This window comes from Lithobates pipiens, unplaced genomic scaffold, assembly GCF_037356315.1.
Source record: "Lithobates pipiens isolate NorthernLeopardFrog02 unplaced genomic scaffold, aLitPip1_a1.2 Scaffold_1, whole genome shotgun sequence".
In the NCBI taxonomy this organism is placed as follows: domain Eukaryota; kingdom Metazoa; phylum Chordata; class Amphibia; order Anura; family Ranidae; genus Lithobates; species Lithobates pipiens.
Window position 1 is genome coordinate 212,552,073 of NW_027507685.1, and position 15,158 is coordinate 212,567,230.

A 15,158-nucleotide genomic window follows, 5' to 3' on the forward strand; every position below is an offset into this window, starting at 1 on the left:
GTACCTTCTATCACCTGATGGCCTCCTGTGTTCTCATGTGACCCCCACTAATAGTGAATCAGTAGATCATGGGTGTAAGGCACAGGCTTCTGTGCTTCTGCAGTGCATTTCTCCAGCCACTGATATGTACCGCGGTATTGACCTTCAGTTACACGGCTGGAGGTAGAGTCCATGGAGCTCCATTAAGTATTGAGTCCTTCTGCACAATGGCAGATGGGACTCATAGGCTTTCTATTCAAGGCCATTAAGCAGTTATGACTAAGGCTGGGTATGGTTGTACAGTAATATAAAACTATTTAGACCTAATGTGAACATAGGAATTAGTGGTGGGTTGTCCTGTATATTTTATTGAATCTAGATGTAAAAATTGTGTATGCTTTAATGTTTGAGTGACCTTTTATTTGAGCAGATATAAAGGCTGTTGACTGTTCTCTTTCTGAACTATTGTCTTGCTGGCTGCTGATAATCATTTTATTTTTTCAGTCGCTGACTGAACTATGATAAAGTAGAACAGATCTTGGCATACAACCAGTGCACTCTGAGATAAAAACACTAGAACTTCGAGAACTGAGCTACTGCTGAAGGCGGCTCCGACATGGAAATAACAGCATTGGCAACCCTGCTCCTCATTTTTGTTCTCTCTTTTATGTTTATTTATTCAACATGGGATAAAATGTATAGAAAGCGCAATTTGCCCCCTGGACCAACCCCCCTGCCAGTGATTGGGAACTTGTTGCATATAAAGAGAGGAGAGATGGTAAAGTCCTTGAACCAGGTGGGTTTTCCTTATATTGTAGAAATGTAGGATTATTACTTTATGTGAAGGAAATTAAATAAACATTTGCAAACTTATGTTGGGTAGAGAAAATTAAAATTCCAGACACACTCATGCATCATTACTCTTACCTGAACTTTATTGTAGAACCAATGAAACTCATACATATTCTATGCTGGTGCTCTAATTGATTGCTTTATTGATAATTTAGACCAAAGATATGCAATTAGCGGACCTCCAGCTGTGGCAAAACTACAAGTACCATCATGCCTCTGCCTCTGGGTGTCATGCTTGTGGCTGTCAAAATCTTGCTATTCCTCATAGGAGTTGTAGTTCTGCAACAGCTGGAGGTCTGCTAATTGCATATCACTGATTTAGACTAAAGGGGAGATTTATTTTCCTTGCACATGTTGGGGCATTCTTTGCCAAATGAAATTTCACCTCATTCTCTAATCGTTGGGGAACATGCCTGTGCAATGTGTGACTTCCATGGCAAAGTAAATAGCAAATTAAACTCAAAGTGTAACTACATAAAATGCATTTATGTTTCATCTGTTCTATAGTAAGATTTGAGAAGCATTAATGACAATTGAGATTGAAATCCTTATTTGCTGATACTCTGATACTAAACACTTAGTAGGATTTCTTGGAGAGGCTCTTCTTTTCTGCAAGAGATATTTTTAGGGGGGGGGGGGTCCAGATTTACATCTCCGTGCAATAATAACTTTCTGTAATAGTATTACAGAAATGTATTTCTTCTAATTCATTGCCTGAAACTAGTGTATATCTGTGTTAAAGTGATACTAAAGGCTCTTGTTTTTTTTTTGTCTTAATACTAAATGCACTCACTCCCAAGCCACCTTTGTGTGTTCATAAGACACACAAAGCAGGGCTTGGCCCCGCTCCCTCCTCACTGGCTGCGGTTGACAGTAGCAGGAGCCAATAGCTCCTTCTGATTTGTCTCAGCCAATGAGAAGGCAGAGACCTGGGAGAGCCGCTGCTCTTGTGCACATCATTGAATCGAGTTGTGGCTTAGGTAAGTATTATGGGGGCTGAGGGAAACTGATGCACATAGAACATTTTTACCTTCATACATTTCTCAAGAGGATGCCATGCCTCTTTTTCAAGCCTTGAGGAAGAGCCAAGAGTGCTGGGAGGGGAACCCAAAAGAGGAGGTTCAAGGCCACTTTGTACAATACCATTGTTCAGATCAGTTAAGTATAACATGTTCGTCATTTAAAAAAAATCTTAGCCTTGACAACCTCCATAATAGTAAGAACAGACTTCATTAGCGTCAAATACATACTCAGGACTGTATTGCAATCTTCTGCTGATGAGATGACAAGTTTAACAGGCTGACATTTTATGATAATCACTTTTTAACCATTAACATGTGAGTTGCCATTTTTACAATAAAGTTATTACTTAATTTCGTTTGCACCCTCTGCCCCTGGAGGAATTGCTCCTGGGCCCTGTCAGCCTGCGGGCGCCTTGTCGTTGGGGTCCAGCACCACATTCAGAGGAGAAATAGACTGCACCTGCCTACATGTATTTAAGGGGACAGCTATCTAAGAGGGGATTTCCCTCACCTTGGAGAGATTTCCTGTTCCTTCGTGTTGAATCTATAGGTCAAGAAGTGAAGGAAAATCTCATCATAGATAGATGGTAAATAAAGAAATACCTACATAAAAAGTAACCCTTCTCTACTCTTTCCAAAATTAAGAAAAAAGTATGGGCTATGTAAAGACATTAAGCTGACCATAAATATTAAATACTGTATACACCAGGGATTTGCAATTAGCGGACCTCCAGCTGTTGTAGAACTACAAGGCCCATGAGGCATAGCAAGACTCAGAGCCACGAGCATGCCACCCAGAGTCAGAGGCATGATGGGAGTTGTAGTTTTGCAACAGCTGGAGGTCTGCTAATTGCATATGCCTGGTATACATTATACACATTTCAAAGCTGATTCTATTTTCTGCTTTGGATCAAGCATGTAGATCATGTAGTGCATGTTCCTGCCTAGTTGTATGTGCTTTGAGTGGATTGTTTAAGTACAGTAAGCCTCCATATTGAAAAGTTTAGGTAAGTCCAAAGGATCTACAAAGATTGTGCAATCAGTTTGCAATGTGCATTAACAGATTCAGTAAAGCTAGTATCTTTTAGTACTCCTTGGCAATCTGTGGTAATCTGATGCACCTAGTTGTACCTTATAAAATGTCAGACTGTTGGTTACCGCCACCAGTCACTTGCTGCAGAAAACTGCATTAAAGTGGTTGTAATCCTATGCATTAAGGTAAAAAAACCTTCTGTTTGTAGCCCCCCCGCCAGCCCATCATTTTACTTACCTGAGCCCAAACTCGATCCAGCGCAGTGCCCAAGAGCAGTGGCTCTCTCTGCTCTCTCCTTCCTCACAGGGCCTGCTGATAGCAGCGGGAGCCTTTGGTTCCCACTGCTGTCAATCAAATGTTGTGATGAGGGAGTGGAGGGCAAGGACAACCACATTGTCTCTGTCAATAGACGCAGACAACACAGCTTGGGATCAAGTCTGCAGGTTTTCCTCAATAGGAAGTGGATTCCTATAGTTGCACAGCATGAAGATGATGATGACGAGGACTCAAGAAGGTGAGGATTGGGGCTGCTCTGTGCAAAACCATTACACAGAGCCGGTAAGTATAACACTTTTTTTTTTTAAATACTTTACAATGACTTTAAGTGTAAAACATATTTTTATCTGTCTGTATAATTTCAGCTAAAAGATAAATACGGCTCAATATATACTCTGTATTTTGGATCACGCCCAGTAGTAATCCTCTGCAGCTACCAAATGGTTAAAGAGGTTCTTATTGACCATGGAGACGAATTCAGCAACCGTGGCCATATGCCGACAGTGGACAGATTCTTCAATGCACATGGTAACTCCTGGTTTAGCTTTTTTAACCACTTCCAATATTGACTGATTTTATTTACCTTATAGAGCAAAAATGTTGATTCAAATGTTGGTTCAAATTGATGAAGCACCATAACAAATGTATTAGGATGCCCCTTAGATCCCCAACCTTCGTCTTCCAGCTTATGATTTTCATTCCATACATTTTATTATAAATCCATAATATTTATTGAGGGTTTACTATGACCCTTCCCTTGCCCATACAGGGCAAAATAAAAAAGTTAATTTAAAGTAGATCTATAGGTAAAACTTTTCTTTTTTCATTTTGGACAGATCAAGGGACAGTTTTACCTCTGGCAAATATTTTTTCACCATGTGTCCCATTGTGGAGATTTCCCTTAAAGGGGTTGTAAAGGTAAAAATTTTTCCACCTTAATGCATTCTGTGTATTAAGGTGAAAAAATATCTGACAATACCGCCCCCCCCCCCCCCCCCCATTTTACTTACCTGACCCTTTTAAAGTCCCACACTCGCCTCCAACATCCTCTTCCCCGTTCAGCTTGGCCGTTGATTAGTTACAGTGGATGGATTGAGAGCAGACCTGTAGGTCCAAGAAATATCTCCTAAACCTACACGGTTTAGGAGATATTTACTAAAAGACAGTGACAGCTGTCTACGGCGCATGCAGGCACACTATCTCCGTTAGCAGCTTGCCACTGCTAACGGCGATATGCCATTAGCGGCAGCTCCCGTGCACATGCGCGGGAGTGACGTCATCGCTGCTCGGTGCTGTGAGTGGCCAGAGCAGCGATACCCGGAAGAAGATGGAGGCTCCGGACTACAGGGGACAGCGGTGACATTGCTGGCTCCTGTGTCAGGTAAGTGACACATAAGGGGCTACCATGCAATGCATAGTAGCCCATTATGCGTTACCTTTGCAGGGAGACAAAGAGGAAGTAAACCCATCAGGGTTTACTTCCTCTTTAAAGTGGCTGTAAAGGCAAGCCTGCAGGTAAATTCTTTCTAAATACTCCGGCGGTATAGCTCAAGGTACCATAGAGGGAGCAAAGGCGTTCCAATAGTGAAGTATGTAAAAATTGTTTACCAAATTTATTAACATCAGGGTACTCACATAAAACAATAGAAAGGCATGTAAAACAAAACGAGCGCCACGCTCGTACTCTAGACATCACTTCCAGTGTCCAAATGTTGCTCTGTATTCCTACGCATATCGTCACTAATCACGTGACTTCATCAGGGATTCCTTGATGAAGTCACGTGATTAGTGACAAGGTCCAGAGAAGCCCAGCCTGGACAGGACTAACGAGAGCCACTTGAAACTGACGTGATCAAAAGCTTCCAGGGTGATGATGGCAAAGTTCTTCCCTGGGTTCACTTTGGCATTTTCTAGGACCATTAAGACCTTAGGAATGTAGAGAGAGGCGGGTCTACCCTTTACAAAGCCAGATTGTGCTGGGTGGATTAGTGAAGGAAGTATGTCTGCATGCCTGGTTCCAATCATCTTGGACTGGATTTTGACGTCTAAGATTAGCCTGTAGGAACCTGGCTTTAGTGGGTCTTTCCCCTTTTTTGCTAAAAGTTTGATAATGGCTTGATTGCTGGTAGGAAGATAGGGGCCTCCAGTGCATATCCCATTGTAAACTTCTAAAAGAGGGGGGTGTAACAATATCCTGAAGTGTTTTGAAGAATTCACTCGTGAAGCCATCAGGGCCTGGGGCCTTGTTGGGGGCTAAGTGTTTGATGGTGTCGGATAGTTCTGAACTAGTTCTGGGTAAGTTCAGGTGGTTAAGTTGGGAAGAGGAGATTGTGGGGAGGTGGAATTTGCCCAGAAAGCTCTGTGCAAGGTGCTTATTCATAGGTTCATGAGCGTATAGTGAAGTGTAATATTGGAGCATGACTCTTAACTTCTTGAGGAATGGACTTAGTAATGCAAATGGAGTCCCGCAGAGAGTTGATGAAGGTGGGGTGAGGGGTGCCTCTACATAGTCTGGCCAATAATTTACCCAATTTGTTCCCAAATTTATGAAGGGTGGCATTCATATGAGTGTGTTTAATCAATTCTAGCTTGTCTGCCCAGGAGTCATTTGGATCTATTTACAAGGATATTACTAGAGGCTAGAGAGCGCTGTGATAGATTAAGGTGGGAGCTCACTTTACTGTAATTTGACATGGCCTGTTTCTTATAAGAGGCAGCATAAGAAATAATCTTGCCTCTAAGGAAGGCTTTGCCAGCCTCCTAGAAGAGATTAGGGCTGTCCTTGTGAGGAGAATTGGCAGCTGTGTATTCATTCCAGGCTGACCCCATGTAGTTTTTAAATCGACATTGTGGGAAAGAAAAATAGGTAAACGTCATATGCGGGGTTGTTTTGGGAGATAGGGTCTTCAATCTAAACAGATATTGGGGCATGATCTGAGATGGCAATATCAAGGATCTCCGCTTCTCTTATTTGTGAGAGGAGACTGTTAGTGCTGAAGATATAGTCTATTCTGGTAAGGGTTTTGTGTGGGGAGGAGAAAAAACTGTATTCTCTGTCAGCTGGATAGAACAGGCGCCAAATGTCGGTAAGATCCAGGGAGTCCATGGTGGAGAAAAGAGGTGTCTGCTCTGGGTCTACAGATTTCCTAGAAGAGTTTCTAGTGGTGGACCTGTCATCGCTGAGGTGCATGACCATGTTGAAATCACCTCCTTTAAGTTGTGAAGCTTGAGGGAGCTTTAGAAGATGTGTGGATAATTCACAGAAGAAGGGTTGGCCTGGGTTCTTGGGAGTGTAAGTGTTGGAGATCTGAAGCTCTTTACAGCCATTTTGTAGTCAAACAGTTATAACGCATCCTTGACTGTCAGTGTCTACAGCGATTATTTCACATGAAAGGTTCTTGTGTAGTAATATGAGTACCCCGGCCTTTCTCCCAACTGCCTCAGACCCAAGGACCGTGCCCAACCATAACTTTTTCATACGTAGGAAATTGGTAGATTTGAGATGTGTTTCCTGCAATAGGGCGATATCGGTTTTCAACCGTTTGAGATGACAAAGGATTTTCAGTCTTTTTTTGAGGGATTGGTGCCCTTTCACATTCCAAGATGTGATTCTCATGTTTTTTTTTTAGGGTGGTGGTGTGAGGAAGTGGGTGTAGTTGCTTCTCCACTGAGGATGTTATATTGGGGGCCAGGAGCGCATCAATTGCCTGCTCTTTTTTTCTCTGTCTGCTGATCTGCTGGCGGAGGGGGAGTAGAAGGGGGGCCGTCACTGACCTCCATGCCTGGGGCCTCTGCCATATTAGTGAGTGGGGCCGCAATTGTGGGGTCTGCCAGGTTTACCGAAGCCTGGGAGATGCTTTTGTCCAGGTATAGCTCCATTGCTGCAAGCGGGGTCGCCTCGTGGGGTGTCAGCGGTCCAATTTGATGTTGCGGGTGGGTGTTTTAAGCTGATTTAGCGGCGGTACAATGGGAGACAAGGAGGATGGCTACCCCATGCAGCGCCAGAACCGTAAGTCATGTTTATTATTTTAATGAAAGAAAAAAAAACAGCTTTACAGTCACTTCCTTGGGCACCCCAAGGTCACCAGAACTAGTATCCCCATTGGAAGATTTCCCTTCTTTTACTCTTCTGGGGACAACCCAATATTTGGGATTTTCTTTACTTTCAATAAAAGTAAATAGGAGAAATAGAGAGGGCTAATCTCCTTAACAAGGGCACAGACAGCAATAAAAACTGCAGGGGTTCTAATCCCTCTTCACTCTATCCAAAACTAAAAAAAAAAAAAGTGTTGCCTTTAGTTGTACTTTAACTCCCGCTTTCTTCTCAGCAACATATAGTTACCTTCCCTTTGCTACACAAAACTCCTCTTTCTTTCTCATACTCCTCTTTTTTCTCATACTTCTCATACATTCTTTCATCATGGGACACAGAGCAGCCATATATATTACTATCTGTGTTATGCGTCACCTATAGGTGAATGAACACTGGTAGAATAACCAAAAACAGGAAGTGATCCCCTATATAGCCCCTCACATACAGTTTTGCCAGTATCTAAAATGATGGATGGTCACTTTTGAGCGCTCTGTGAGCTTCCATGCTGTAATCCCGTACAGGTTCTTAAGAATCAAGGGACAGCGTTTCCAGATTGGATCCATTTCAAAAAGCTACTATGCTAAGATAAATGGTACCCGACCCTCGTAAAGAAGATTAAAGGATACCCAATGAGATTTATCCTGTAATGTAACCCTCGGGATGCTGGACCCTGCATAGTGGAATCCTAGACAACACAGCGCTAAGGTATTCCTGAAGGGCCCTGTACAGGTCCAAAGGAGTGGGCCCTCATACTAAAAGGGTACCCAGACCTTGAAGCTCCGTGGTGACAGTACCCGCCACGATGGGTGAAGGCTGGACCTCTGGCTTAGGCTATTGTCCTGCGGTGGGAGTGGGAAGTGGCCCTGTGAAAAACCAGGGTCCAATTATTAAATATTCCTCTGCAACAGTTTTATCTAGGCTGACATGTTTTGAAAAAAATAAAACTTTTCCTTGCTATGTTTGCTTGGTCTCTAGAGGGCATGGGTTCACTCCTCTGTGTTTCTCTTCCCAGAGCTGCACAAGCCGTGGGAAGCTTTTTTAAAAAAAAGCCTACAGTCAGAGGTCTTGTTGGACAGACTGGAGGGACACAGAGAAGGCTATCCTGGTGTGACACATGAGTCCTATGAGTGATGGTAGGTGCAGCCTAGTTATGTTGCATTTACTGGGAGAACAGGTCATTTGTATAGGATTCTTCCAAGGGGGAATTGTGGTAGGGAGGAACTTGTGTATTGTGTCACAAAGCCACTTACCATTGCTTCATCAAGCTATGGCTTAAAGCGGGAGTCCGGCAGCCACAAATACTGCAGCTGCTGACTTTTAAAATAATGACACTTACCCGCCCAGCGCGCCCGCGATGTCGGCACCCGAAGCCGATCTCTCGATCGACTCTCAGGTGCTGCCACCGCCATCTTGGGTATGGGAATCAGGAAGTGGAGCCTTTCGGCTTCATTTCCCGGTTCCCTACTGCGCATGCGCGAGTCGCGCTGCGCAATAAGGATGGTCCCCGCTGTCTCTGGGATCCGTGTGTTTCCCAGCAGGCAGCGGGGGACCTTCCAAAAGGGGCGTAGATTCTGCGGAAAGGGGCGTACCTTCTGCAGAATCTACGCCGGAAGTGGGTGCAGATACCTGTACTGTACAGGTACCTGCACCCCCCTCCCCCCTGAAAGGTGCCAATTGTGGTGCCGGAGGGGGGGAGGGTTCCAATGAGCGGAAGGTCCACTTTAGGGTGGACCTCCGCTTTAATGTACACGGGGCGCTTTTACAACTTCTCCTGAACGATTTAACTTGACAGATAGTAATCCACGCTTAAACCGTCTGTTTTGCCACGTTTACATGCAGCGTTTACATGCTGAGGTTTAGCCACATTTATCTGCGTTTCAGCATCCAACTGCCTTTGAACGTCCGTTTACCAGCAGAAGTGTACATGAGGCCTATGTCTTCCAAGAAGCATTCTGATGGAGTGCTGCAGCAAGGGGCACATGTGTTCCATCAGTGGCCCCTGTAGAGGCTAAACAGAACTCGGCTGCAATAGCCTCACCTGAAAAACTGAAAATGACACCGGGCAATCTAAGCTGCTGCGTCTATCCAGCGTTGTGCCTGCTACCAATGCTTCTACCTCAGAGTATATTACTAAGGAGGATCTATCATCAGCTTTGGCTGGTCTAGAAAGCAAGATTGCTGGAATGACAGCTTCGGTTATGCAGAGTGACAGATCTCCTCCCCATATTCCTCCTATATTGGAACAAGACTGGGTTGATGAGGTAGAAGAGGTAATGGCCGATCAGGCAGTTGATATCCAAACAGAGGAATCTCCCTCAAGTGATTCAGAGCCTGAAGAGGCTCAAATTATATCAGCTTTTCATCCATTCTCTTATGAAGATGGTTTGTACAGCTTTTATTTTACCTCCAGTGGAGGTCCCTGAAACACCTTGTTCCTCCTGGGTTCTTTGAAACCACAGCAGGGTACGCAGGTGTTTCCTTTCTACCCACTCTTAAAGCAGGTGGTATATTCAGACTGGGAGCAACCAGACAGAATGTTTGTGCCTTCAAAGAGATTTTTTTTATTATATCCTGTGGAGGAAAGCTTTAATAAGAAGTGGGGCATACAGCTTGTAGATGCAGCGGTTTCCTCTCTGAGCAAGACCTTAACAGACCTTAACTTATCCAGTGGATAATGCACAGGTCTTTAAGGATCTTGCGGCTAAGAAGCTGGAAGCCTTGTTAAAGGCATTCTTTGGCAATTGGGGTCTGTCAAGCCTTGAAGGATCAGGTTAGACGGCCCAATAGAGCAGAGGATTCTGCTCAGGATGGAGCAGATCTACCTCAGGCTCTTTGCTTTGCTATAGATGCTCTCAAGGACTTTATTTTTCAATTTGTGGTTTGTCAGACCTTAAAGGACCAGGTCAAATGGCCTAATAGGCCTAGTCTGGAGGATGACTCTGCTGAAAAAATGGCAGATTTCCCTCAAGATTTTTGCTTTGCTGTAGATGCCCTAAAGGACTCAGCAAGTCTCCCGCATGGCTCTTTTTATCTGTGTGCATGCACAGAATTTTGTGGCTAAAGAGCTGGTCAGCAGAGCTCCTTTGTAAAAGGATGCTAGCTGGTTTTCCTTTCCATGGAGAACGTTTGTTTGGGGATGAGCTTGATAAGTACTTCCAGGAGATATCTGGAGAAAGGAGTTCTCTTATTCTTGTGAAAAACTTAGCTACACGACCTTCCTTTAAGGTGCCATGAGCTACTTCCTCAGGTTTTTCCAGCCCTAGGCAGTTCCGACGGCACCAGGGATTTGCTGTCAAATGTAAACAACAAGGCCAGGGCCAAAAGAGGCAGGGAGTCCAAAAGTTTGCTAAAACTGGCACCAAACTGTTCTTGTATACCATATCTGAAATAGTGGGACATCCCTGCTGTATCATGCAAGTTATTACTTATAATAATCCCCACTCTGCACTGGTGGGACTGACAAGCGGCACTGGTCAGACTGACAAGCGGCACTGGTGGGACTGACATGAGGCACTGGTGGGACTGACATGAGGCACTGGTGGGGCTGACAAGTGGCACTGCTGGGACTGACATGAGGCACTGGTGGGACTCATAAGCGGCACTAGTGGGGCTGACAACCTGCACTGGTGGGACTGACAAGCCGCCCCGGTAGGAACTGACATGAGGCATTGGTGGGACTGACCTGAGGCACTAGTGGGACTGACAATCAGCACTGGTGGGACTGAGATGAAGCACTGGAGGGACTGACAAGCTGCATTGGTTGGACTGACAAGCTGCACCGGTGGGACTGACAAGCGGCACTGGCGGGACTGACATGAGGCACTGGTGGGACTGACATTTGGCAGTGGTGGACACTGACATGTTGCACTGGTTTGTATTTATATTAAAAGGCTTTGTATTTATACGGCTGTAACCTATCATACCGTGTGTTATGTATGGCTTGCTGGCTGCAGAATAAGGGGTGTGATTTATGTTGAAGTGGGCAAGTTCACATATACATGGACACACCCAGCGTACCTCCCCACAGTCACTCCCATCCCAAGGGTTCATGGGAAATGTAGGCTGATTACAGCTAGAGAGAGAGAGAAGAGAATATGATCCAATCACTCTTTTAAGAGATCCTCCCTGCCAGAAAAGATGATGCATTTTTTGAATCACAGATATGGTTGCCACCTTTTCTTCAAGCCAAACCCAAACACTTTAGCGGCCTGAGACACCTTTGGATGCCCCAATAGTAATGCGGTGCGCATTGCGTGCCGAAGGGAATGGTGGGTGTGGCCAAACTGCTCTTGCTGACATCATCGCCCTGCCACCCAGTGATGCTGAACCGCCCCCCAGACATCTGCCTGCAGCTTCCAGATGACAACAAATTTGTGTGTGACTATCTTGGTTACTTGGGGAGCCTCAGCCTGGTCTGAATAATGTGTTTGGGTTTCAGCCCGCCTGAAATCCAGACACATCATTAAAAGCCTGAGCTGTCTGGGTGAATCTCGGACAGGTGGCAACCCTAATCACTCATATCTCTTAAACAGTAAGAAATTTCACAAAAGTAATAACTGTTGAGTGTTTTGTGTGTGTGTGTGTGTAGGGAGGGGTACTAATGGGGGATTTTTTGAAAATCCTGGACTTCTACTTTAAGCTTAAAGTTGTTATAATGCTCAATAAAGCATTTACTTATTTTTTTTATGGTAGGGTGAACAGGTGTGTATATTTATCAAAACTATACTTATCGAAGGATGAAGGCATGAACTTTCCCAACATCATGGCTTATAATTTGTCTACTATTTTACACCATGTGATATGTGATAGTCTGGATGACAAATTCATCTTGGTGTTCCAACTGACCAAAGTATCAGCAAGACCACCCCCTAGGAGTTGTTAGCTATGACCCCTTCTCCATAGGGTCTCACACATTTTGATATGTTGTCTGCATACTGTAGGCTAAATAAGACATTTACAAGAAGGACTGAGGACTGAGAGGACTCTCATAATATTTTGTGCAGATAAGGGACCAAAGTAAGTTACCAGATGACTAAATCACTCAATATCTACTCAAAACTATCAATGGGTGGCATTGTATCTGTAGAAAAACATTATATTATATTCTTATAAATGTGTCAATGCTTTCTTTTGGTCCAAAGGGCCTATCCTGAGCAATGGAGAACGTTGGAAACAGCTACGTCGATTTACATTGATGACACTGAGGAATTTTGGGATGGGAAAAAGAAGCATTGAAGAGAGAATACAAGAAGAGGCTCATTTTTTAATAGAGGAGCTCAGGAAACAGAAACGTATGACATTTTTATTCTTTTTACTAAAGATCATGTTAATATCTTTTATTATTTCAAACAAAACTCAGAATTCTGATGCATGCCACTTAAAAAGGCTCCAATAATAAGCTTTTTGTAAGCTAAAGGTACCATAGAGTGGAGCCCAGGTCTGGTGTTCTCGATCTTTGTTTTCTGAATGTATGATACATGGGAGGTTGGGATGAGCCAATGAAAAAACATAAAAAACATATACTTTTTCATTATTCCAGATGACTGGATCCATCTGCTTCTTCTACCTGATCCATATTGTATGTATTTGGAGAACATTGAATTGTCTGTAGATAAAAATATGATCTAGGATTTCCAAATGAAGTGGATCTGTCATGACGGAAATTCCCACACTGCCTTCACTGTCTAACACCCTGACAATCCTGATTCTTTATACTACAGTTAATACAGTGTACAGTACCTGGGTAGTCCCTGATTTGGAACAATTGTGTATGTTAGGAGTTCCAACTCAACACTTATTTTAAGTCATTGACTCTTCTGAAAGTTGGCTGAAAGTTGACCATGGTAGCCTAGAAAACTAGCAAATTGTGAAGAAAGCAACGGCAATACCTAAATTTATGGAAATTTAAAACAAAAATTACATTTAGCTACTTATTGAAAATCCACACACAATCCCTAGCCAGTTACACTATAAGAATAATATCTTAGCACAAACATTTTCTGCTCTAATACATATACTATAATACATAAGGGATTGGCCTCTGTAAACATACCTTGAGCGTTCTTGAGACCATAGAAAATGCTCAGTAAATATTTGACTTATAGGACAGAATAAGAAGGCGTTTCTTTGATCCAATACAAACTACAGGTGAAATTTAAAGTCTGAGAACAAATACAGTGCTTTGAAAAAGTATTCATACCCTTTGAAATGTTCAACATTTCGTCATGTTACAACCAAAAACATAAATGTATTTTATTGGGATTTTACATTATGTGATAGACCAACACAAAGTGGCACATAATTGAGAAGTGGAAGGAAAATTATAAATGGTTTTCAATTTTTTGAAATATGTGAAAAGCGTGGCGTGCATTTGTATTCAGCCCCTTTTACTCTGATGCCCTAACTAAAATATAGCTGTTCTGTGAAGCCCTCAGAGGTCTGTTAGAGAACCTTAGTGAACAAACAGCATCACAAAGGCCAAGGAACACACCGGACAAGTCAAAGATAAAGTTGTGGAGATGCTTAAAGCAGGGTTAGGTTATACAAAAATATCTCAAGCTTTGAACAGGAGCACTGTTCAATCCATTATCTGAAAATGGAAAGAGTATGGCACAAATGCAAACCTACCAAGACATGGCCGTCCATCGAAACTGACAAGCCTGGCAAGGAGAGCAATAATCAGAGAAGAAGCCAAGAAGCTAATGGTAACTCTGGAGGAGCTGTAGAGATCCACAGTTCAGATGGGAGAATCTGTCCACAGGACAACTATTAGTCATGCACTCCACAAATCTGGCCTTTATGGAAGAGTGGCAAGAAGAAGAAAGTCATTGTTGAAGGAAAGCCATAAGAAGTCCCATTTGCAGTTTGTGAGAAACTATGTGGGGGACACAGCAAACATGTGGAAGAAGGTGCTCTGGTCAGATGAGACCAAAAATTTAACTTTTTGGCCTAAAAGCAAAATGCTATGTGTGGCAGAAAACTAAAACTGCACATAACCCTGAACACACCATTCCCTTCATAAAACGGCGGTGGCAGCATTATGTTGTAGGAATGCTTTTCTTCAGCAGGGACAGGGAAGCTGGTCAGAGTTGATGGAAAGATGGATGAAGCTAAATGCAGGGCAATTTTAGAAGAAAACCTGTTAGGCCGCGTACACACGGGCGGACTGTTCGCTCAACTTTGTCCGCTGAACAGTGTTTCAGCGGACAGTCCGCTCGTGTGTGGGACTTCAGCGGACAGTTTCAGCGGACAGTTTGACGAACAAAGTTTTTCGGAAATTCCGAAAAACTGTCCGCTGAAACTTGGTTTGAGCGGACAGTCCGCCCGTGTGTAGGCCACTTTCGAAATGAGCAAACTGTTCCCGCTCGGAGGAAAGTCTGCTCATTTCGAGCGCGTCTCCAGGTAGGCGGGGCCCGCGACGGAGACATCGCGGGCTCCGCCGCCTGGAATGTACTTAAAGGGGAACCCCAACGCCGAAAAAAATCGGCGTGGGGGTCCCCCCAAAGTCCACAACAGACCCTTGTCCGAGCACGCTACCCGGCCGGCCAGGAAAGGGGGGCGAGCGAGCGCGCCCCCCCTCCCGAGCCGTACCAGGCCGCGTGCCCTCAACATGGGGGGTGCCTTGGGGAAGGGGGGGCCGTGCGCCCCCCCCACCCCAAAGCACCTTGTCCCCATGTTGATGAGGACAAGGGCCTCTTCCCGACAACCCTGGCCGTTGGTTGTCGGGGTCTGCGGGCGGGGGGCTTATCGGAATCCGGGAGCCCCCTTTAATAAGGGGGCCCCCGGATACCGGCCCCCCACCCTATGTGAATGAGTATGGGGTACAATGTACCCCTACCCATTCACCTGTAAAATAAAAGTACCCAAAAAAAAACACAACACACGAGATAAAATATTTTATTGC

General features: G+C 44.2%; 1 protein-coding gene across 1 annotated transcript in view; it reads left to right on the forward strand.

Annotated features, from left to right (window-relative positions):
* The first annotated feature begins 492 nt into the window (after positions 1 to 492).
* LOC143982808 (cytochrome P450 2G1-like) overlaps positions 493 to 15,158 on the forward strand; it is a 102,651-nt gene continuing 87,985 nt past the window's right edge. The window contains exons 1-3 of the mRNA XM_077481827.1: positions 493 to 775; positions 3,528 to 3,690; positions 12,397 to 12,546. Coding sequence (XP_077337953.1) covers positions 596 to 775; positions 3,528 to 3,690; positions 12,397 to 12,546 — 493 coding nt within the window. The 5' untranslated portion in view covers positions 493 to 595. The remainder of the gene's footprint in view (positions 776 to 3,527; positions 3,691 to 12,396; positions 12,547 to 15,158) is intronic.